General features: G+C 51.5%; 1 protein-coding gene across 2 annotated transcripts in view; it reads left to right on the forward strand.

The window, feature by feature from the left end:
• The window catches only part of Wipi2 (WD repeat domain, phosphoinositide interacting 2), a 33,874-nt gene extending 9,443 nt beyond the window's left edge, over nucleotides 1-24,431 (forward strand). For both annotated transcript variants that reach the window (XM_021627472.2, XM_021627473.2), the window contains 10 exons: nucleotides 10,778-10,947; nucleotides 13,312-13,408; nucleotides 14,065-14,162; nucleotides 14,522-14,614; nucleotides 16,070-16,140; nucleotides 17,964-18,071; nucleotides 19,190-19,354; nucleotides 20,287-20,394; nucleotides 21,081-21,238; nucleotides 21,802-24,431. In XM_021627472.2, coding sequence (XP_021483147.1) covers nucleotides 10,778-10,947; nucleotides 13,312-13,408; nucleotides 14,065-14,162; nucleotides 14,522-14,614; nucleotides 16,070-16,140; nucleotides 17,964-18,071; nucleotides 19,190-19,354; nucleotides 20,287-20,394; nucleotides 21,081-21,238; nucleotides 21,802-21,914 — 1,181 coding nt within the window. In that variant the 3' untranslated portion in view covers nucleotides 21,915-24,431. The remainder of the gene's footprint in view (nucleotides 1-10,777; nucleotides 10,948-13,311; nucleotides 13,409-14,064; nucleotides 14,163-14,521; nucleotides 14,615-16,069; nucleotides 16,141-17,963; nucleotides 18,072-19,189; nucleotides 19,355-20,286; nucleotides 20,395-21,080; nucleotides 21,239-21,801) is intronic.

Raw genomic sequence — 24,431 nt, forward strand, 5'->3', positions numbered from 1 at the left:
CGAGGGCAGCACGTTGTTCTGGCTCAGGCTTAGCTAGAGAGAAAGTCCAGACTAGGTTCCATCTGCAGCAACAAAACAGACAAAACAGACTTCCTGCCTGTGGACGTATTTCCTGGGTGGCTGTGCCTCCTTCATAAATAAGATGAGGTGTTCTGCACACTTGACAGCGCCAGGCACCTTTCCTCTCAGATATGTGCCATTCTGTCTCATGACTTTAATTTGTGTTTCCTTGGGGTTGGTGGTGTTGAACAGCTTTTGGTTTTTGTCTTTGGGTTGGTTGGTTGGTTGGTTTTGAAACAGTTTGTAGCTTTGGCTATAAAACTGTATAGATCAAGCTCAGAGATCTGCCTGCTAGGGCCTGGATTAAAGATGTGTCCACTAAACCTGGCTTTGCTTCTGGTCTTTGAGATAGTCTAGCCTCAGTCCACAGTCCTGTTCTCCAAGGACTCAGTGCAGCTCAGTGTCAAGCCTCTTTTTGGTGTCTGTTCCTTACCCTGGTGTTTTTGGGGTTTTGTTTATCTGTTTGTTTGTTTGTTTGTTTGTTTGTTTGTTTGTTTTTCGAGACAGGGTTTCTCTGTGTAGCCCTGGCTGTCCTGGATTCACTCTATAGACCAGGCTGGCCTCAACTCACAGAGATCCGCCTGCCTCTGCCTCCCAGAGTGCTGGGATCACAGGTGTGCGCCACCACCCCCAGCTACCCTGGTGGTTTTGCCCACCCTTCTTTTTTTAAGGTCAGTCTCAGCCCAGGGTGGCCTTGTGCTCTGTAGTCAAGGATGCCCCTGAACTGAAGTCTTGCAGACCATTCTGCTTGTTGAAGAGGAGTGACGGGTGCTGGTTGAGTTCAGCTTCCAGATAGAGGTGTGCAGGAGTGACTGTCAGGCGTGAGGCTGGGGACTCTGGTGAACAGACGATAACAGGTACCCAGAGGAAGACACTGAAGCTTGCATTTGGGGATTGTGAGCATGAGGGTAGAAGACCCCTCCCTGCTCCAGGTGGTCTTGCAGGGGCTCTTGATTCCAGGGTAGAGTGTGGACGACAGACGCTTTGGTGTTACCTTGGTGGTTACCCACTGGGAGAGAGCGGCCATCAAGCTTAAACTCCCTCCCTGGCCCTGACCCCTGTGTCCTGCTGCCTCTCCTGGACATTACTCCTTCCTGGCCCCTCGGTGTCCTCTAGCCTCACTGACGTGGGAGCTGGGTATTAAAGCAGACATCACTCGGTGGTTACTGATGGCAGCTGTGGGCCAGCACTCCTGACAGCTGAAACAGGACTCCTCCCGCAGAAGGATGGCCCACCTCAGGAAAAGGCTCCCTTGGCTTTTCCCAGTGACTAAACTTGTGGTCAGGTCTCTGTGAGTGGAGCGCCTTGCTGTGCTGTTGCAGTGTCCCAGGCGGCTGTGTGGCAGTCATGGTTCTGCCTTTATTGGGAGGCTCAGTGTGTGGGTGCGGGGGAGTGCCAGAACCCGGTCCGCATTTGCCTGAACTCCCTCCCTGGCTTTTGTGGGAACAGAGTGTGAGGTCTTGGTAGCATTCTGTGTGGGAAGTCAGCTTAACAACACCTGTCTTCCCTTAGTGAACTTTGATTCTTTTTGTTTGTTTTAGTTTTGGTGTGAGACAGGATTTTTCTCTGTGTAGTTCTGGAACTTGTCCTGTAGAGCAGGCTGTCCTCGAACTCGAAGATCCCTCCACTTCTGCCTCCTGAGTGCTGGGATTAAAGGCTTGCACCACCACCTCCCATTGTGAACTTTGATTTTTAAAAACAGAGGTTAAGAGCACTGGCTAGTGTTACAGAGGTCCTGAGTTCAATTCCCAGCAACCACATAGTGGCTCAAAACCATTTACAATAAGATCTAGTATCCTTTCCTGGCGTGCTGGTGTACATGCAGACACAATATTATATACATAATAAATAAATCTTAAAAAAAAACAAAAACAAAAACAGATGCTGAAGCCAGGCAGGAGGTGCATGTCTGTGTAATCCCAGCACTTAGGAGGGAGAGGCAGGCGGGTCTCTGTGAGTTCGAAGCTATCCTGATCTACAAAGTGAGTCCAGGACAGCCAGGGCTACACAGAGAAACTCTGTCTTAAAAAACAAACAATACATTTTTAAAAAGATGCTTCAGCAGACAAAGAGCATTCCAGTTACGCTTTTCACTGTGTCTGATTGCGTGTGCACAGTGCACATGATCAGGTGTGTGTGCCGGGGCAGGTATGGCAGGTCCTTCCACCCTTCTGTGGTCTGTAAGGCTGGGGCCGGGTCTCAGGCTTGTGCAGCAAGCGCCTTCGCCTGCTCAGCACCGTCCGCCTCCATTTGAGGAAGTGCCCTGCGCAGACGCTGTCAGTGTCTGTGTCCCCGAAGTCCTGGGCACTCCTCTCTCGCAGGAGTGGCTGGCTCCTGGGAAAACCAGCTCATCTCTGAGTGAGTGTTGAGGTTGTGTAGCGTCTTCTGCAAGTAGTGAAGAGGTTCTTCATGACTCCAGCTTTAGGTCAGCACTCGGGACTCCGCAGTCCATCCTAAGGTCAAGTCTTTGCTATCAGCCCCTGTTGTTTTATCAAAGAACGACCAAGGCAGGTTCTGGGAAACAGGACCAACCACTGCTGCTTTCTTAAAAGCAGACAACAAAGCTTAGCTAACAATGCTGCTGCCCTTTCAGTCATTTATTTTTATTTTTATTTTATGTGCATTGGTTTTGTCTGCATGTGTGAGGGAGTTGGGGATCCTCTGGAACTGGAGTTGCAGACAGATATGAGCTGCCGTGTTAGTGTTGGAATAGTCAGTCTTTCTCAGTCCCCTTACCTGTCGGGTACAGGGTCTTGATGTAGACCAGGCTGGCCTACATTGTTGAGATGACCTTGAACTTCTAATCCTCTGTCTCTATCTTGTGTTGGGACTAAAGGCAAGAGCCATCACTCTTGTTCTGATGAAGATCTGGGATGGAACCCAGGGCTTCCTGCATGATAGGAAGTATTCTCTCCACTGAGCCACCTTCCCAGATGATTTGAAACTTGAGCAAAGCTATAAAAACTTGGGTCTTCTGCCTGTTGTTTCTGGCCTGTGTTCTCATTCATTGTCTGTGGGCACATGTCTCATTTTTGGAAAGTTCACAATGCACATACATGTGGCTCTCTTCTTAAATGGCACCACAACAGCAGTGTCCATGATTAAGTAAGATACATAAAAGATCTTTGTAAAATGTCAGAGCTTCTCCAGATGCCGTGTAGAGTGAGTGGGGACAGTGCTCCTCAGAAAACATGTACTTCTGAAAGTTGACAAAGAGAGCCTATCTGTAGCTCAGCAGTGTCTGGAAGCTCAGGGGTTGTGGGAGCCTTCTCTGGACACAGCACCTTATGGGTGCTGCATCCTCAGGCCTGAGAACTGACACTTTCCCGTTTGACAGGCCGTGCACCTGTCAGAGTATTCATTTTGTGAGATTATACAGTAATGGAGTCACTTCTGCCTCAGTGTGCTGTAGTGGAGGATCAGCTCTTGACAGGCATCACTGGGAGAGCCCGGGCATGGACAGGCCTGTGTGGAAATGTGCTCCATGTTATTTGATGATGTCTTTGTTCTTCTCGTTTGAGGAGCATCATTGTTGCCAGAGCAAAATAGCATTTACTTAAGTGACTCCTTTCCCAAGGTAGACTTTTAGACAGCCAACCTCAAGAAAGTGGGCAGCATTGTACCCAAGGCCACCTGGAAACTGGGCCATCGCTACTTGAAGCCACCAACATTTGTGTTCAAAGTTTTCTCTGCATCAGCCTGGGTGTACCTTATCGCTGGTGTACCACCTGAAGTAGGGACACAGCCCTGTTAGCGTGTGTCTTTCCATCACCAGTTTGTTCGCTATTGCTTTTCAAATGGCGAAGCAGTCCACGATGGAGTGGAAAGGGGCTGTACTGAGTGTGAGGCTCACGAGTGTGAGCAGTGGGCTGCAGAGAGGCCTCAGGTGGAGCACTTGCCACACCAGCCCCAGCAACCACGTAAAGGCAGGTATGGTGGCCGTATCTGTACCCTGGTGCTGGGGAAGGGCCAGCCAGGTGGATCCTGGGAGCTAGCTGGCCAGCTAGCTGCTGTGCGTGCCAGGTTCAGGGGGAGACCAACAGGAAAGACACCTATCAACAACTTTTTGCTTGGTCTGCTCAGCTCACAGGCATGCACTCAGACAGTTTTCCTGGACAGTCAGAGACAGGGGAGGAGGTTCCCCTGTCATTGGCAGAGGGCTTAGTCCTTTTTCTGGTTCCTAGCCCCTGTGGGAATCAGGTAAAAATCAGATAAAAATGGCCCCAGAAAACTCATCAGCTGTCAGATGTCTCCAGTGCCGTGGGAGCTATCCCCACCCCTGCCGCCATTGCCCGTCACCTGGTTGAAGGACTGCAGTCCCTGGACAGTCTGCGTATGCTTAGTTTCTGTCTCATCCCCATGGCCCACATTCCCCAGGTGACATGACTTGTACTCAGAGTTCCTGACGGCTTGCATCAGGAACTTCTTGCATCAGATCTTAATATATCAGACAAAGTTCATGTGTCTGCACTAGGCCACCTGAGATGGGTTTAGTGTGATTTTTAAAAAAGGAAAACAAACAAAAAGTCCAGCCTTTCAGGATATAGTTAAATACCTTTATTTCCTATAAATCTGTTTAGTATCCAGTTGAGTGATAGGTAGTACATTTGCTAAGTTGAGCAGCCTACCGTAGTGGACTTTTCAATTGTTTTATCATCTCTTATCATCTCTTAAAGCCAGGGCTATTAGCAGTCACTCCCCATTCCCTCCCACTGCCCAGCCCAGCCCAGCCACTCATCTCCTTTCTGCACCTGCAGATCTGCTGTCTGGGCTTAGCAGATATATGCAGTTGCCCGTGTGACTGGCTTTGTTCATGTGGAATGTTTTTACAGCTTGTCCCTGCCTCCCATGTATTATTTCTTTGTGTTATTGCTAAATGTTGCTGTTCTGTCCAGCTGTCCTGTTCCTCCACTCATCCGTGCATACATGAGTTGTTTGCACAGATTTCTTGGCTGTTGTGAAGAGTGCCATTCTACACATGGCTGTATATACAAGCAGCAGCATGGATGCCTATTCCCTTCGTGGAGTAGATGCAGGAGTCAGCTTTCCGAGGAACCTTGCCTTGGCCACTGGTGAATAAAGCTGTTGGCTAACTTCCTGGCGTTGGGAAGGCAGGTCAATAGCTAAGCCTGGCAGATAAGCCCTGCCCTTAGCCACATAGCAGCACACATGGTGGCTCGAAGGAGGCAATTCTCGCCCATACAGGGCCAAGGTCTGTGTTTCTCGCTTGGCTTTTGCTGTTTGCTTAGCAGATTAGTGAAAGTCCTGGGCAGGGTGTGCGGCAGCAACTTAGGAAGTTGCTCTTCGGCCGCACTCCACCGTGGGGGGTTGCTGGGAGCTTGCGTCTTAGGCGAGGCTTTAGGTGGACTACCAGGGATGGTTCCCTCTGCGGGAGACGAGTGTGATCTGACAGACCTGCATCCAGGTGCTTCCCCTCTGCATCTGCTGCAGGAGTGGGCAGTGGGCAGGGGCAGTGCTGCCCTGTTCCCAGCCTCCAAGGGCAGGTTAGGATTTTGTCACTAAAGATAGGGCTAGAGATTCTTCTCGTTTTTAAACCAGCTCCCAGGTTCCACTTTACCAGTGAAGACCCAGCAGCCAGGTGCTGGGTTGAAAGCCTGCTAGCTCAGAGAAGCAGAGAAAGCACCCAGCTGACTTCCTACTCAGCCCATGTCCCAGAAGGAAGAGAGAAGAAAAAAAAAAAAAAAACAAAAAAAAAACAAAAACCTTCTCCTTGCTGTCTTAAAAATAAAAACCGTTCAAACTGAATGTCCCTCCTTTCTACTTCCTGTGTGTCTGGCTCTCCTTTCTCTGAGCTTCCTCTCTCCGTTTTCTGTTTTGTTTTTTATGTTTACTCCCTGTCAACTGGTTGCTTGCTCTGTGCCTCGACCTATGGTTGACTTTATTTAATCCAGTTTACAGAAAGCTCTTGGATTGTGTGTGCTAGTGCTGAGCCACACCACAACTAGAAACAGGTTTTTTCCAGTGATCAGTTTCAGAGTTCACAGTGTGATCAAATATCCTGCAACAAATTTTTCTTTATTCTTTTGTTTTTGGCTTTTTTGAGACAGGGCCTTATGTAGCCTTAGCTGTCCTGGAGATCAGGCTGGCCAACTCAGAGATCTGCCTGCCTCTGCCGCCCAAGTGTTGGGATTGAAGATGTGCACTGGCGTGCCCAGCCAAAAGAGATTTTCAGCAAAGATAATTCTTCTATTACTAAACGTCCTTTTTCCCCCACCTTGGCTGGCCTGTAATTCAGAGGTCTGCTTGCTTCTGCCTGTGCTAAGAGTGCACATCACCACACCACTACCTGCTGCCTGTCCCTAGGTTTCTGATCGTGGTTTGGGGTGGGGCAAGGGGTTGTTGTTTGGGGGGAGTCACTTTGTAAACCAGGCTGGCCTTGAACTCACAGAGATCTGCCTGCCTCTGCCTCCCTGAGTGCTGGCCTTACAGGCGTGTGCCACCAAGCCCAGCATTGCTTTTGTTTTTTAAAATACAGTTTCACTGTGTAGTTGAAACTGGCTTCAAACTTGCTTCCTCAGCCTCCAAAGTACCAACTAGCTGTGAGCCACCACTCCCAGCCTGAGCACTAGTTATTTTATATATATAACTAGCCAAAAACTAGTTCTGGTTTTTGGCCTCTGTAGCATTGGCTACAGTTGACTGGGTCTGAACTCCTTCCTGCCTGTGCTGTCCTTGGCCTTCCCAGTGCCTGCTGCTGGCTCTGTGCTGCGCTTGCACTTAGGAAACCTCCCACCTCTGCCCCGCCCTCAAAGCCAGTAATGACCCATGCTCAAAGCCAGTAATGACCCATGCTCACAGCGAGAGTGCTCAGGTCCTCCCCAAGATAACCTGCTGCCTACTAGCCTCTTGACCTGCCTGGGATTTTTCCTCCTGCTCAGTAAGAAGGGGGTGGGGTTCCCAACAGTTTAAACTCAGGCTTGCTGGATGTTACTGCTCCTGACATTATTAAACAGCACAGTCCATGTCCTGTGGGCCTGTGTCTGCTGAAGGGCCAGGTTGGGTGAGCACACGGGCTCCTGTGCCTGGAACAGGTCTGCTCCTGGAAGCATTGCCCTCCAACAGCTCCAGCGCCTCTGCTTCAGCACAGGGAGATCCTGCAAGTCCTTTCCCGTTCAGTCACCTTCCTCACTATGCATGTGTGCAGAAGATACCCCCCCCACACACACACACACTATTCTGTCTGTCAAGCAATGGCTGTAAAATCCTCAGGGGCTGTAGTTAAACCTTAGCATGGGGCAGCTCCTCAGTTCAGAATCTGTGAAAGCTGACACACAGCTGCATGTGAAAGGTATTAAGACTGTCTCACCCCTGGTTCAAATTAGAGGACCAGTGGGCTTATGGAAAATTTATGTAACAGATCAATTTTACATTATGGAAATGACTACGTCACTGGTAAAATATTTGCCTTCCAAGCCTGAAGACCTGCATTCTGATCCCCAGGATGCAGGGAAAGGATCTGTAATCCCCAAGCTGAAGAGATGGAAACTCAAACAGAGAGGATTTGGGATGACCAGAACTTGAAGTTGCCCCCTGATCTCCCCATGCCTGCCATGAACCTGTCCCTGTACCCACATGAATGCAAACATAGCTACATATATACAAACACAATCAGTTTTCTGTAGACTGTGGTTTCCTCCAGTGTGCCCAGCTTTAGACCAAAGCTGTAATCCAGTCCTTCCTGCCTCTTTGAGGATACTGGAGACAGGTTCTGCATAGGCAGCCAGTCCTGGCTGGCTTGAACTTACTGAGTATACCAGTATGCCCTAAAATTCACAGAGATCCTCTTCCAGTGCCCCTACAGCCAGGTTTCCTTTTAAAATGTGTATGTGTGTATTGGGAAGGTGTGTGTGTTTTTGTGTGTTGGGAGGGAGGGGTTCATAGAGCCACCAGCTTGACAAATCTCTGTCTTAACAGTCCTTCAGACTAGCTAGCCAGTGAGCTGCACCGCCTCGTGTCTTTGCCTCCCAGGACACCACCAGGCCCTGCTCTGTAGATGGATGCTGGGGTCAGGGGCTCATGCCCTTGGAACAAGCATTTCTTCTTTTCTTTCTTTCTTTTTTTTTTTTTTTTTTTTTCCTCGATTGTTGACCAGTTTGGTTTCGAACTCACTGGGATCCAACTACCTCTGCCCCGCCCCTCCACGTGCTGGGATAAAGGCATGTGCCACCACAGCTTGCTACAAGCATTTCTTTTTAAATTTACTATTTTAAATTAAAGATGTGTTTGCATACATGGTAATGCACGTGCTCACAGAGGTCAGAGGAAGGAGGGCATCAGATCCCCTGGAGACGGATTTGCAGGCAGTTTGGGAGCCACCTGATGTGGGTGCTGGCAGCTGAACTCAGGTCCTCTACAGAAGACCAAATGTCACTGTGTGGCCTTGGCTAGCCTGGAACTCTGTGTAGGCCAGGCTAGCCTCAAAGTCACAAAAGATTGACTTGCTTCTGCCTGCTGAATGCTAGCATTAAAAGCATGTGTCACACACCTGGTAACTATGAGCTGATCCTCTTTCTACATCCCGAATGATATGGTTTTACATATTTCGCCCAGTTTGTGTCACTGGAAATCATCCCAGGGCTGTGTGCTTGCTTGGTACCACCTGAGCCACACACTGGCCTTATAGTTTTTATTTGTGGTCTGGAGGTTGGATCCCAAAGCCTTTCACGTGTGCAGGTCTTCACCCTACCCTGAGCTAAAGGTCTAGACCTTGAATCTGATTTTTCTGACACTGGCTCTACTGGGCCATCATCATTGTGTGTGTGTGTGTGTGTGTGTGTGTGTGTCTAAGTGTGTGTAATCATCCCCATTACATGGTCCCTGGCCTTACAGGGAAAGCAGGCAGGGAGAGTTGCATAGCACCAAAACCAGATACAGTGCAGTCTAGGAGACTGTTTTCTAAAAACTGTTTTCATTCAAGGGCTATGGGAACCTAGCACTCAGTTAGTTCTCTTTTTGTTTGCTTTTTGATTTTTGAAACAGGGTTTCTCTGTGTAGCCCTGGCTGGCCTGGAACTTGCTGTGTAGACATAGTCTCAAACTCAGAGATCCACCTGCCTCTGCCTCCCAAGTGCTAGGATTAAAGGCGTGCAAGTGCCACTCCAGTCTTTACCATTTTTACCATCATGCTAGTACCTGAGGACCTTGTTTGCTGGTCACAGCTGTGGTGATTCAGGCACAGCCTGTCAGCAAGCCCAGCAGGGAGCTCGGATATTATTCCACGGGCACTGCTGACCACCAGTGGCCACCAGTGACGAGGGCATGGGATGCCCCTGGGCTTTTAGATGCTCACAGGAAGTGGCTTTGTGAGGAAAAAACTGAAGGTGCAGCAGGTAGTAATGGAGGAGGTTCCCATCCAGGCTGCCCGGTCACCAGCCAACGCAATGGTGGGGCCAGTCCTGGGGACCAGCTCTCAGCTGTTGGTGCCCTTCCTGCCTGCCGGCTTTCTCCTCGTGGCAGATGTGCTCGTGATTCCTTGAGGAGGTTCTTTGTGCTGCAGGTAGTTGACGTTCTGGTCTTGGAGTCTGTTTGCCCACATGTCCGCCTGTGTCTTGAACTGTTTGTCATGTACGAGTCTCTGACCCCTCTAAGAGCCAGCAGGGTCACCTGTGTCTTATATTGCAAGGCACATCTGGGCAGGAGTTGGCACCGCTGCCAGGATGCTGCTGGGCAAAGCTTCTGCAGCCTGGGACTCACCTCTTGGCTCCTACCTCTCTGGCCTGTTCCCCAGTGGTGGCAGCTACTTGTGTTTTGATCTTTGAAATGAAGGCTTGCTTGCTGTTCTGGAAAAGAAGCGAGTATGATTTGTGTCTGGCTAAAAGCACCCATGAGTAAACTGTAAAGAGCTTAGGATTATGCCTTGATTTACTGCCTGTTGTGGGTAATGGCACATTCTCTTGCTTTAACAGATAGGTATGTCTGGTTCTGGCTTATGTCTAGTGTATTAATATACATTTGCGCCTCTGTGTGTTAATGTACATTTTGGGCCTGGCCTTTCCGGTCAGGAAAACATGATGAAACCATGTACTTGCCTAGAAACGTTCCTTGGCTTACGTGGGGTTGTGTCCTGATGCACCCAACTCGCTGATTACTGCAACAACATGGGGCTGGCTGAGTGGGCTTAGCCTGCACCCCTTGCAGCATCCCATTCTTTGACCCGATTTGAATAAGTGTCAAATCAGTGAGATGGCTAAGCAGATAAAGGCACTGGCCACAGACCCAACAGACAACCCGAGCTGGAACCCAGGACCTGCATGGTAGGAGGAAAGAACAGGCTTCCACCAGTTTCTTCTACCTCCACTCTTACCCTGGCATATGCATACGCTGTGTGTGTGTGTGTGTGTGTGTGTGTGTGTGTGTGTGTGTGAATAAAACACAACAAGGGGTAACTGTAGGGTGTGTGCTTTGAGGCCTGGCCAACAGCAGAGTGCATTTAAAGGTGAGCTTTCATGACTGTGCTTTGGCATCTGGGTTTGCACATAGGGTGTGATCTGTATTTATAGTGACAGCAGCCATGGTTCCAGATATGATGCTTTTCTGTCGTGCTGCTGTCTGTGACTCTTGCAGACATGTCAGCCCACACCCCCCTTACAGTGTTGTGTCATGTGCCTGTTAGGCATGCATACACTTGTGTCTGGGCAAATTGGATGCCTTGACTTGGAGGTGTACGCATCCATACATGTGTTCTTCTCTGGTTCTAGCTGACACCGAAGATGTCTGCATTGTGGAGAGATTGTTCTCCAGCAGCCTGGTGGCCATTGTCAGCCTCAAAGCTCCCAGGAAGCTAAAGGTTTGCCACTTCAAGAAAGGAACTGAGATCTGCAACTACAGCTACTCCAACACCATCCTGGCTGTGAAGCTCAACAGGCAGGTGAGTAGCACCCTGCGCTGCACGCACCTCAGCTGGTAGAGGGCTTGCCAGCCATACTCTTACGTCCTGGCACATCCTATGCACGGCGTAAAGTTGCCTGAGGTGGTGCACGCCTGTACTCTGGGCACTCTGAGAGATGGAAGCAAGGGGATCAAAAGTATGAGATCGAGGCTGGGGAGGTGCTGAGAGGTCTTGCTGTGTAAGTACAGGGATCTGAGTCTGAATCCCAGGAGCTGCAGAAAGAGCTGACCTGGCTGTGTGTACCTCTAAGCCTAGCGTTGCTGGGCAGTGGAGGAGGACTGTGCGGCTCACTGGCCTGCTCCAGGTGCAGGAAGAGACCCTGTCAAGGGGAGAAGGCAGAGGATCCCTGAGCGTGACGGTGACAGCTCTGGCTTCCTAACCGCCATTCCTCACAGATGTGTGGGTGCACACCTAAGCACACCAACCAAGGAAACCAAGTGTGAACTGCTGTCATTCAGTGTCCCTCCCGTGTCTCACACTGTTGGCCTTTCGGCTCTGAACCGTTACACCCCATTCCTTCACCATCATCTCCGCTTCCCTGTGTAGGTCTTTCTTTGGGTTTTTGAGACAGGGTCTCTGTGTAGCCCTGGCTGTCCTGGAGCTTGCTCTGTAGACCAGGCTGGCCTCCAGTTCACCTGCCTCTGCCTCTGCAGTGCTGGGATTAAGATGTGCGACACCACTGCCTGACTCGTGTACACATTGCTTAGCGGTCCAGCAGCTCCATTCTCACAGCTTTGCTGAGGCAGTTCCTCGAGCCACACCGGCCTTGTCCCTGCCAGCACACTCCACTTGTCCTCAGGACATTAGTCTGGCTCTCAGGTTACTGTCAGCCCAAATGTTGGTCTAGGGATAGCATGGGCTTTTTATGCAGTGCCTTTCCTTTTATAAATGATACTTTAAAAATCTGCTCCCTCTTTTTCTTCTTTGAGTTGTTGCTCTGATGTGTGATTTCCCCCAAACCAACAAAACAAACCCCCGGGCCACAACTTTGTGTGGAGCCTTTGAGTGTGTTTCCTGACAGGCCGGGCCTCAGTCTGCACACAGGTAGCCAGTGCAGAAGCGCCTCCAGCATTGTTTTCTGTGTGCAGCAGCAGGCTGGAGAGCCTACCTTCCTGTGAGAGCTGGATTCCAACTAGCTAGACATGTGCCCCCTGGCTGTCTGACTAGACTGGGAATTGGCCCCATCATCCCGTTCAGCTGGGAACTTGTGGGACATATTAGCTTGAACATTTTTCAGGTTTAAGACATAACAGACACACATTCCTATACAGCTGACTCGAAGTGTGTGCCACGCCCCTCACAGATACCAACCTGAGTGCATCACCCAGGAGCCTCAGTGTCCTGTCTGTAAAATGAGTAAGGCACCCACATCAGGTGGCTCACACAGCCCTAACTCTAGCTCCTGGGGGATCCAGTGCCCTCTTCTGACGTCCTCGGGAACTAGGCACACAGTGGTGCAAAGAGCACAGTAACATTTCACACTTCTCATATAAACCCCTGTGCTTTTAGTTATATTTGACCTGTGCCTCTTTCACTGCAGGTTTTGGGGGTTTGTAGGGTTTTTTGTGGTACTCAGTGTAGACCTCACACGTGAGGCATGGAACTTTGGTGCTAAGCCCCATCTCCAGACCATTTTTACTTTTATTTTGTGATGGGGCCTCAAACTTGCCTACCTCAGTCTCTGCAGTGGGTGGAGAATGGGCCTGGAGAATGGGGGTGTGATGTTTGTTGGGTTTTGTGTGTTTGTGTCAGTGTGGGTGCATTTGTGGCCTGACACGAGTAGAGGTCAAAACATAGCCTCAGGTGGCAGTCCTCGCCTTCTGCCTTATTTGAGGCAGGTGTCTTGTTCGCCACTGTGTACTCCAGCCAGCTTACCAGTGAGCTTCCAGGGAATTCCTGTCTCCACCTTCCATCTTGCTATAATGGCGCAGCCACATGCTGCATTATGTGGGTGTTAGGGTCTGAACTCCAGCCCTCACTCTGACACAGTAAGTGCCATTATGCACTGAGCCATCTCAGCCCTCACCATAGTTTTCTAAAGCAGTTTGCCTTCATAGGTCTCTCTCATCTTCACCTAAGAACGTGGCACTGAGGTAAGTCACCTGTGAGAACTCACAGTGCCCTTGGCATGTGTGGTTGTGGGAGCCTGTGTGGATGGCTCCAGAGCCTTACTGGCAGTGGAAAGGCAGCTGCACACACTTGCACTCTGCACAGCAGCCTGCATGCTGTCCTAGCAGTGGAGAAGAGCTTAGGCCAGGAGTCAGCTCAGATGGAACACGGCACGCGTGGCCCCATATGTGTGGCCCCATCATGTGTGGTGATCTTTGTTCTTGCTGTCTCTAGAGGCTCATTGTATGTCTGGAAGAGTCGCTCTATATACACAACATCCGGGACATGAAGGTACTTCATACCATTCGAGAGACACCCCCAAACCCTGCAGGTAAGCTACTGCTAAGCAGGTAGAAGCCCTTACCACTGAGTATCCACGTTGAGGCAGGAGAGAACTGACTCCTACAACTTGTCCTCTGACCTTACCATGCATGCATGCGCGCACACAGCAAAAATAAAAGGAAGGTCCTTTTGGGAGCAGCCTTTTAAGGATGACTATAGACCAGTGAGATGGCTCACCAAGTAAGTGGGCACTTACTGCGAACCCGACCTGAGTGCCACTCCCAGAACACATGTGGTGGGGACAGAGAATTGAGCCCTTCAGGTTGTCCTGACTAGCATACACCCTGGCACACATGCATGCACACTAAATAAACATGTAATAAAGGTGGCCGAAGGTGGGAGCTTCCTCTGGTCCGCACACAGTCAGGTGTAAAATGTGGCAGGTGGAAGCTGAGCGGCCTTCCTGCTGGAGCCGGCCTGCTAAGCCTCCTTTCCAGCTGTCTCATGAGCATGTGGGCTCATTGATCGTCAGTGAATGCTACCAGCATCGCCCTGGGTGGCTGGGGCAGACATCTTGAGAGAGTTATGCAGAGGTTTACTTGACTCTTTCTATTGCTTTGTCTAGAAATGTTAACCCCACGCTAACCCTGCCAGGTATCCATGCTCTAGACTCAGTTTGAGTTCAGTTGTCGTGTGTCTCCACAGGCTTGTGTGCCCTGTCAATAAACAATGACAACTGCTACTTGGCATATCCTGGGAGTGCGACCATCGGAGAGGTGCAGGTCTTCGACACCATCAACTTGGTGAGATGTTTTGCTGGAAGGCATGGGTGGCCTCCCTGGCTCAGCAGCGTGGCCTTCCTTTCCTGGTGCTCTTCTGAGGTGGCAGAGCAGCCCTGGCTGAGCCGCCTGTGTCTCACCAGTGCTCCCGCCGTGCTGAGCTTCAGGGTGTGCTTGTCGGCAGACCCCAGCAAACAGGGCCAGCGGCTCTGCTTGTTGTAGCTGAGCAGTGTTTCCACAGGCCTGCCATGAGGCTCCGCCACTCCTGTTGGTCTTAGTAATGGTGTGTTCACTCCTGTTGGCCTTAGTAATGGTGTGCTAACAGTTATTTCCACCTGATGGCTCTTGGGTGACAGTCATGTTTCTCTATTTTCCCCTTTCAGAGAGCTGCAAACATGATCCCGGCTCATGACAGTCCCTTAGCAGCCCTGGCTTTTGATGCAAGTGGGACCAAGCTTGCCACCGCTTCTGAGAAGGTGTGTCTGCCGTGGCACCTGGCTCACTGGTCTCCACATTCTGGTCATACAGTCCAAGTTAACAAGCAGGTTATATGTTTCCCAGTGTTTAGAGAGGCCAGAACAGCCCAGTGTGAGTGGCTGCCATTGCTCACTGTCCGCCTTTGAGAATGCCTGAGGGAAACGTGCAGAGGACAGACGGGCTAGTTAGTGCTCATCTGCTCTGTCTGTGAGCTTGTCCCACGGCTGAGAAAAGCTGTTTATATGGTAGCCAGGAGGGGGAGGGGGAGGGGCTGGGGTCCCCATATTCCCTGTGCGGGCACACTTCCAAAGACTGGACTAACTTCCTCTAGGCCTTAGCTCTTCCTCTAGGCTCCACCATCGTCCACTAGTGCCACAGGCTGTCACAGTGTGCCATTGTTTGACACACTGTGTGGACCAGTGGGATGGATCAGCAGGTGTGCGTGTTGGTGCTTGTGTACATGTTCTCCTATGTACAGGTGCGTGTGCACACGTGGGGGAGGCCAGAGGTTGACGTACGACCTGAGCTTGATTCCTAAAACATGGAGGAGAGAACTGACCCCTGCCAGCTGTCTTCTGGCCTCCACCTGTGCACTGTGGTGGATGCATGTGCACACAGTTGCTAAAAGAGAGAAAAGCCAGTGCTTGTTTGTGGCATGAAATAGAAAAACATCAGGCATAGCTGTGATCAAGACGCATGTGGGTCTGTGAAGCCAGAGCCAGTCTGATCCACACAGTGAGTTCCAGCCAGCCAGGGCCAGAGTGGGACCTTGTCTCAGTCTCAAAAACAATAACAACAACAACAAAAATCACTTTTAATATAGTTTTGCTCTTGATGTTTTGTTGGGTTGTTTGTTTGTTTTCAGGATTTGTTGTTTTTTGTTTTGAGACAGGGTTTCCCTGTGTGGCCCCGCCTGTCCTGGAACTCACTTTGTAGGTCAGGCTGGCCTCGAACTTAAATGTCTGCTGCGTCTGCCTCCTGGCTGTAATATTCTGAAACATCACTATTTTGAGACGTTGGTGTTGTCTCTTACATACTGTTTTTGCCGGTAATGGCGTGTTTAAGTCATGGGCAAATCCAAGTCTGTGTGTCTGATCATGAACCTAAGAGATTCCGGTAGAGACGATCTGTGGCGGTGGCTAAGGGTGCGTCGCTGCAGTGTGCCCCACGGTCGGCTTCAAGGCTGCTCGCGTCCAGATGAGTCGGCTGACGTTAAGCAGTGCCTGTAGGGGTGAGCAAGAGGCTGGAACACTGGTCTGTGGCCTCAGGGCTCCGTACACCCCAGAACTGGAGCGCAGAGAGGAGGCTGGAGCCCCCTTGAGCTCCTGCCAGCAGCCGCATGCTTGTCCATGTGTAGAATGATGTAAGAGAAGACTAAAAGTCAATTTAAGTTTTTTATTTTTTTGCTCAACTAAAATTCTGTTTTCTTCCCCTTTTTCCTCTCTCTGACTTAGGGGACTGTGATTCGGGTGTTTTCCATTCCAGAGGGACAAAAGCTGTTTGAGTTCCGGAGAGGAGTGAAGAGGTAAAGTACAGGCATTTGTTCCCAGGCTGGCTACAGAGGTTCCTTTTGGATTTCAGTTTCTGCTGCCTGTGGTTAAGCGAGGGGAGGCTTAGAAGGTGCCTCCCAGCACAAGCTCGCCTCCTGGAACTGGTCTTGGAAGGGCAGCACAAGCCTTGCTCCGAGAGCCGCCTGACTCACTAGAGGGGCCCTAAAAAGGTTCAGCACCAGGACATTCAGGGTTCAGGACAGCAGCCTCACCTGCTTCCTGCCCCTGAGGTCCCGCCCAGCTCCCCTCCCCCAGCAGATATCTTGAGCTGTTCTTGAGGTTGGAGTTCCCTCTGTGGCCTGCATGCCCACAGCATCCTGTTTCTGTCCTGACACCCCAGTCCTCACTGCTGCTCAAGCAGATGCTGGAGCATAGTAGGACAGGCCTGGGCTGCGCTGCCTGGGTTCAAGCCCTTGACCATCGCAGTGACTGTGGTAAGGCAGCAGTGCGTCCCGTAGCCTTGGCTCCCTCCTTCGACTGTATAATGGCAGCCAAGGCTAAGAAGCACTTAGGAATGCTTGGCTGTCCTCCCTAGGGAACTTGCCACTGTCTGTTGTCACCTCCCTTTTCTTGTTGGGATGTCCCCGGGAGATAGAGCGCATATTGTAGTCTGAGCAGTGTTTCCAAAGTCAGGAGCCAGGGGTGATGGGCGCACTGGAACGCCAGTCTCGCCCAGCCTGAGCTGTGTAGCCGGGCCGTCTCCAAATACTTGACCTCTCCTTCAGGGACTGCACCTCTGGGCTTCCCCGTGTCACGCCTCTCTTGATCCTCTGTGCTCCTCTCGGGTCCCTGTGTCCAGTGCTTGCCCAGAGCCTCTCTGTATCCTCATTGTACCCCACATCCTTTCTAATCAAGCCGTCAGCTTCTGCTGCCCAGTCAGGTATGGGTGTGGGGTCTGCGTCTGGCCACAGCCCAACCCTCCTGAGGTAGATCTGGCACTTAGACAGCAGTCCAGAATGTGCCGCCTGCTGTATACTCTCCATCGGCATGGGAACATTGGGCATGGGGCATTGGAAACACTCTTGGCCTAACACAGCTTGGTGGAGTATTCAAGCTGTGGAATGTTTAGTGACCTTGGAGACATGGGCTGGGAGGATTGCCTTAAAACATTACCAGGCTGCCGCCTGACCTGCCGGGCCAGACACCACAGTTCCATCTAATCTGCCTTTTCCACTTGTTGCCATCATCAGTGTTTGGGGGTTTGCTACATAAGTGATAGATGTGGCTAACACATTGGTTTGGGTTTTTAAACTTTCTCATCTTACTGCTTCTGTGTCCTAATCAGCTCTCAACATTTCTGAGCCTCCCGTCACCTGAGGGAGCCTCAGTTGAGGGCACGCCCCATCACAGCGGCTGGTTGCTGTGTCTGAGAGAGTGTGTATATTTGATTGATGTAGAGGCCATATCCCTGAGACAGTGGTGAACCAAGAGAGCACGCCAGGAAACAATGTTTGTCAGTAGTTTCTGCCTTCGTTTTCTAGCTTGAATTCCTGTCTTAAGATCCCACAATGATATTGTGATCTGACACACTAAGGCCACCCATGGTTACACAGTAAGACCCTCGACAAATAACAGAGATGCTCTTACCTCGTTTGATCACAAGCAGGTTCCTCTCCCCAGAGGAGGTGGCCAAGAAGAACAGAAAGACTTCTGTAGAGCCTAGTGTGTCTCTGACAAGATTGGTCTTTCTGTGGCCAGACGAGTCCCTGGGGAAGCTGTACCCCTGCCCGCCCCACAGCTGTTGCCAGTGTGTTCTGTGGTGGGTGGGCTGGGGCCTCTCACACCCCCTGTTCCTCAGGTGTGTGAGCATCTGCTCCCTGGCCTTCAGCATGGATGGCATGTTCCTCTCCGCATCCAGCAACACCGAAACTGTGCACATCTTCAAACTCGAGGCCGTGAGGGAAAAGTAAGTTGCAAAAACAAGTCTTTCTTTTTTTCTTTCTTTCTTTTCTTTTTTCTTTTGTTTTTCTTTCAAGACGGGGTTTCTCTGTGTAGCCCTGGCTGTCCTGGAACTCACTCTGTAGACCAGGCTGGCCTCCTACTCAGAGATCTGCCTGACTTTGCCTCCTGAGTGCTGGGATTAAAGGCATGCGCCACCAACTGGCTAAAACCAGGTTTTTTACATGGTTTGTTGGGAATGGGAAGAACTGAGGACCAAACCTAGAGTCTCAGGAGTGTTGCAGGGAAACGCTACCACTGAGCTAGTTGGTCTCTACTTTTAAGGGTTGATAGGATGGCTCAGTGAGTACTGGTGCCAAGCCTGACAGCCTTCGCAGGGAACCATGTGATAGAAGGAGAAAAATAGCTCAGATACATTGGCCTCCAACCTGCACACACATGCACACACAAATTTTAAATTAATCTAAAAATAAAAACATCTACAAAACTGTAAACTGCTCACAGTCACCAGAAGATCATGACACAGAGCCACTGTGTGGCACCATTTCTGGGTGCAGACCCCATCTGCCTGTAGGGTGGGCATGACACCACCAAGTCTACCGTCAGCATAATCTGTGCTCAGAGGATGTTCTGATGCCCCAGGGCAGTAAGGCGTGAGAATCACAGCTCTGACACGGAAGTGAGGAGCTGGGTGCTGCTCCTGCGACAGATTCCTGATAGAGAGACTTCTTGTATTTTCCCTGAACACATTCAAGAGCATCCCACTGGGGCCAGCATTGATGACAAGAGCCTGTTTCCCATCCAAAGACCCACACTGTGAGACAGAGACCTGGCTCCCACGGTAGTCCTGGTCTCTGCAGTCAGGAGCGCACATGTTAAGGAAGCGTGTGATAGCAGCTTAGGAAAGCTGGTGGCATGTGTGCTGAGGTGTGAGAGCTGCTGCTGCTCCAGAAGGCTCCTGCTGGCTTGCTGTCACGGCCACAGCCACCGGGTGGGGAGAAAACAGGACACTCTGCTTTCCACGGCTGATGTTTGCCAGGCGTGGAGGGTTGGCTCAGTCTAGGACTGGCCCTGTAGCTGTAGGTGAGAACCCAGCCTTACCTGTGTCGTGGGGCTTCCTTCCAGGCCTCCGGAAGAGCCCACCACCTGGACTGGCTACTTCGGGAAGGTGCTCATGGCATCTACCAGCTACCTGCCCTCACAAGTGACAGAAATGTTCAGCCAGGGCAGGGCCTTTGCCACCGTCCGCCTGCCGTTCTGTGGCCACAAAAACATCTGCTCACTAGTCACGTGAGTACATGCTGAGCCTGGGTCCCCACCCTCTGCCCCATGCACATCAGAGCCCGGGACAGTGCTTGCCGCCTGGTTGCAGAGGTGTTGTGTGGCCCTGCTCGGCCTGGCTCGTCACACCCTGCCGAGAGCGAGAGGACCCGCAGGCACGAGGGCCTCACCACAGAGCCACCTTTGCGTTTTACAGGGTGTTTGTGTCGATGAGAACATTAAGTCAGACAACGGAAAAGTGACACTATTTAGTGGCAGTGCCCAGGAGCACACAGGTCCTGCTTGTGGGCTTGGGATTGTCGGCCTTGGAGCACTGGAAAGCTTGTCTGTAAGATGAGTGACAGCACAGCTCTGGCTCAGGAAATTGCCAGTGTTGCTGGAGTTTTACTGCCCTGCTAAAGTGAGCGAAAGCTTTATGGATAGGCCCACCCTCAGGCTAGGAGGTGCTCAGTGGGCAACAGCTCTGTCCTCAGCACCCACGTGTGGTCAGGTGTGGCCACACGTGCCTGTTTCCAGCACTGGGGGAGGCAGACACAAGTGGGTCGCTGGGACTCGTTATCCATCAGCCTGCATCCAGGTTAAGTGGAATAAAGCCCAGAGTGGTACAGCACGGCATCTCACGCCCCCTGGCTTCCCCATGGACATGCACAGATGAGTGCATGTATATGCACACACAGGAAAGAGAAAATACCCACCTTAGTGACCAAGAAACTGACAGCCACCCTGCCCCATCACGTATTCTTTGGGACTCAGTGTGTTCTAACCCAGGCCATCCTTAGCCTTCCCAGCTTCCCTCGGAGGAGCCCAGGTACCGCCTTCACCTAACACCCTGGATGGGGGGTTTCTTCCTAGCTCAGCTGAGATGTAGGCTTAGTCATGTGCCTTTGGTGAGGAAAAAAGTCCTCCTTCTGAAACATGAAAACATAGCTGCTTTTCCTTAGAATTCAGAAGATCCCACGGTTGCTGGTAGGAGCATCAGATGGCTATTTGTACATGTACAACCTGGACCCCCAGGAAGGCGGGGAGTGCGCCCTGATGCGTCAGCACAGGTGAGGCTGCTCTGTGGAGGTCGGGGGCTGTGGGCACTGTGGGCTCTGTGGTGGGGCTGTGCAGTCATCCCCTTCAGGCAGATGTGCTGACCTGTGCCATTGGCAAGCATTGTCTCCTCATTGAAGTTCATTTTTCTGGTGCTAAGACCCTTCTACTTTACCTTTTTGGCCACTGGATACCTGCCCTTCAGGGCCAGGGAGGAGAGGTGCCTGAGGCTGTGATGGTGACAGTTGGGTAGCCCCCAGGCTCCTGCTGTGGGTGAGGCTTGAGGTTTATAGTACGGTGTCCTCACAGGAGCCCTCCGCCCCACCTCAGGATTGGAGTGGGCAATTCGCACTTGGCAATTGGGATGCGTGGGGCTTGGTCATACTTCCTGGGTTGAAGTCACTGGGAAATCCCAGGGGCAGAGTCTTGGTGTTGGTGGCAGTGTTGTGTCAGGTGTGAGCAGGCATCTGTGGCACGCCATCCCTGGCTGGCATCTCAGGCCCTAGGCCATGCTATACCTGTGTCCATCTGTCCTGGAACAACTTGTTTTGTTTGAACCAGGGCTTGCTGTGTAGCCAAGGTTGGCCTCAAACTAAGGGGAATTTTCCTGCCTCAACCTCCCAGATGCTAGGGTTTTGAGAGTGAGCCATCACACCCGGCCTCAGACATGAAGCCTGACCTGTTCATTTCCTGTCTCTAGGCTCGATGGCAGCATGGAGACGACCAGTGAAATCGTAGACTCTGCATCTCACGACTGCCCCTTAGTAACGCAGGCGTACGGCACAGCAGCTGCCAAGGGTGCCTACACGCCCTCATCCCCGACAAGACTCGGGAAAGGGCAGGATGCCAACTTAGAAGGTAACTGAGCGACAGCTTCCATGGAGCGGGACTCCTTCAGGGCTGGGGAAAGGGGAAAGCAGTCATTGTGGCGAGTGACTGGCTGTGTGAGCCCACACACCTGCCACCTCTGTAAGTGGCGTGTCCTCCAGGCATCATGGACAGAGGCTGCCAGTGCTGACAGCTAAGGCCACTCTCGATCCATGTGGCCGACTTTCCCCAAACTCAAGCGGTTTGCTTGCAAGAGAGCTTGCGCTAGCTCTCATGCCAAGGAGCATCCATTCCACCATTCTCCAGCCGAAGCCCCTTAAAGTCTCCTTGGTCACACGGCAGAGTGCTGCCTGTGCGTTCAGTTACCACTGTTCACTGTTCAGGCTTGTGTTGTGCTGCTGCGTGCTGAGAAATGGGTGACCTCATCTGCCTCTGCCTGAGGCTGTAGAGGCCTGGCTCTCTGACCAGGTTGGGAAGGTCTTGGTGTGGCCATAGCTCATAGTCGTGCCGTCTCCTGGACACAGTCTCTCGTTGGGGCCACAAGATCAGTAATGGGTCCCAGCTCCCTGAGGCTGTCACTCTTCTCTTTGCAGCCTACACAGATGACCTGGGTGCCGTGGGTGGTGCATGCCTCGAGGGGGAAGCCAGCGCCCTGCGCCTGGATGAAGACAGTGAGCATCCTCCCATGATCCTCCGGACTGACTGATCCTGACCTGTGAACTCCAGCCCAGGAGCAGGCAACACTGGCCTGGCAGAGGATTTGTGCATTGCTGCTATGAACTTTGACCTGAATTAAGGGCGAGGATGGCAGAGACTTTAAAGCAAAGAGATTGTAGTTCTAGTCTGTCCATACTGTTGAGAAAATACACTGTTTTCACTTCAGTGACTTTAACCCTGCTTATGAATTTTAGCTTTTTATTTTCTCTTACCCTTTAATTTTTTTAATTATTTTTTTCTTGCCAAAATTAACCATTTGGTAAAGTCTGTGGAGTCTCCTTGCTTTGCATGTGTGATGTGCCAAGCCAGCATAGGAGAGCAAGTGGAGTGGCCGCTCCACAGCAAACCAGAGCTGTCAGGTCTCACGCCAGGGCATGCATGAAGAAAGTTCTGCGTGCACTGGATCTGCAGGGACAGGGCTTCTGTCAGGAGTCCTCTTGCCCTACTGCCTCACCTGGACCATTTTCCCTCCAGTTTATTAAACTTTCCAGATTGGATCATTCTGGGACTAACTTCCTCCATGGGGACTATTGTTTTGGGTCTTATTCTCCTTGGGGATATTGAGCGGGAGAGAGGCAGTTTCTGCTCTGTGTGCCTTCTCTTCCGGCAGGTGAGCTCAGCAGCATGGCAGGGCAGCCTGGAGCCAAGGAAGGTGATTTCGTCTGTGACATTAACTCTCTGTTTCCTACTGTCCCCACCCGAGAACTGTGACTTGTTTTTTTTTGTTGTTGTTTTGTTTTTATTTGGTTTTATTTTTAAAGGAGAGCCTGTAGCTTACTCCCATGCCCAAAAAAAGCACAAAGGGTGAGCTGCAGCCTCAGGTGTGGGCCCCGCTGACCTGGAGCTGAGCTGTCTGCTGCAGGCTCTCCTCCCCCCGCCCCCAGAGGCGGCAGCAGCAAGTGGAGAGCCCCCTCCCCCCGGGCTGATGTGCCTTTTTCTATTTCGGTCTTACAGAGTACAGGAGTGACATCGCATGTCTGTGCTGCCCTCCTGCTTGCTTTGGACTGTTGGGTGTCTCTGGGGGAAGGGCAGGGTCACACTGCGGCCCAGGCTGATGTCAAGCTTCGAGCAGTCCTCCTGCCTCAACTTCCTGAGAGCTACTCCAGGCACCACTGTGCCGGCTTCTGTTTCAGCTCTAGGGAGTGAAGGTTGAGGCCCTCAAGCGTGCATTCTAAGACACCTTGCGTGGAGCCCTGGGGTGTGCGCTGTTGATTCTACAGCTTTGGAGCTGGAAGGAGGAGGATAATGTCTGGTCTCCAGGTTCACCAGCCCGGTCAGGCGTCTGGACAGGAGGCACTGAGGTAGCTGCCTTCAGTCCAGCCTAGTTTTGTCTGGTTTGGGCAGGGTTTCTGCTGAGGTCCCCTGCTCTGTTGCGAAGGTGGCTGATGGGTGGGTGGGGTACAGGGGGTGGACCTGTGTCCTGGAGCATCGGAGTAACCACACTGCACAGTGACTGTCCTGAACCCTGAGACGCTGGGACTCAGCCCGCCTGCGGCCTGGCACAGCCAGACAGCGCTGACGGGAACAGGCTGGGGGAGCACACAGGGCCGGTTAGGAGCCGTGGCTCCCTGGAACCAGAGAGCGAATATCTGGGTCTAAGTGTGACTTGCGTGGTAGTGACTTGAGACTCACTTTATGTGCTGAGGTTTCTTTTGGAAGTTAGAATTCCAAAAGCGTGTTGCAATTCATGTCTCCTTTTTGGCCTGGGTGTCCTCACTTGAAAATTTGGTCTGAAAAGGCTGCTTCTAGTGTCCGAGGCTCTGCCTTCAGGCAGTGGTCTTGCCAGGCTGGACAGATTTGGTGAGCCAGCCTTCCTCTCTGGGGACAGATGTGCCTGTGCGTCCCACAGAGGTCAGGAAAGCTGCCCTCTGCGAAGCAATCTGCACCACTTGCAGGCCTCGGGCTCTGTGGGGTGGGCACTCATTGTTGGGACTCAAATAGTGGAGCCAATTGAGGCTCCCTCAAGTGGTGGCTGACCCCAGGCCTCACGCCAGTGGTCATTTCAAAACTTGTATTTCTCCAAAGTTAAGAGAAATTTGGAATCAGAAGTTACAGGTGTGCACACCTGTAATCCCAGCCGTTAGGAGAGTGAGGCAGGAGGATTGCTGGGAGTTTGAGGTCAGCCTAGACTATATACTTCTGGGCAAGCCTGACTTAGAGACTGAGACACTGTCTCAAAAAAGAAAGAAAGAAACCAAAGGATGACAACTTAAAAGACGATGGGAAACTGGGAAACGGGAGTTTGAAAACCCCCAAAATTTTTAAGCTCAGTGTGGTTTGGGACCAAAGCTTTTGTATTTTCTAAAACAATGAAAGCAAGAGTGGAGTCCCTTGCCCTGCCTACACTAACGGTGTGAGCTAGGAGCAGGTCTGGGGCCTCAGGTTGGACTGTACAAGAACCCTACCTCACAGGGTTGTTGTGAGGTGTGTGAGGGGATGGCCTGTGAACACCCAGCACTGGGTCTGGCCAGCAGTGGACTCCAATAAACACTCAGAGTAAAACATG

Source organism: Meriones unguiculatus, chromosome 15 (assembly GCF_030254825.1).
Source record: "Meriones unguiculatus strain TT.TT164.6M chromosome 15, Bangor_MerUng_6.1, whole genome shotgun sequence".
Lineage (NCBI taxonomy): Eukaryota > Metazoa > Chordata > Mammalia > Rodentia > Muridae > Meriones > Meriones unguiculatus.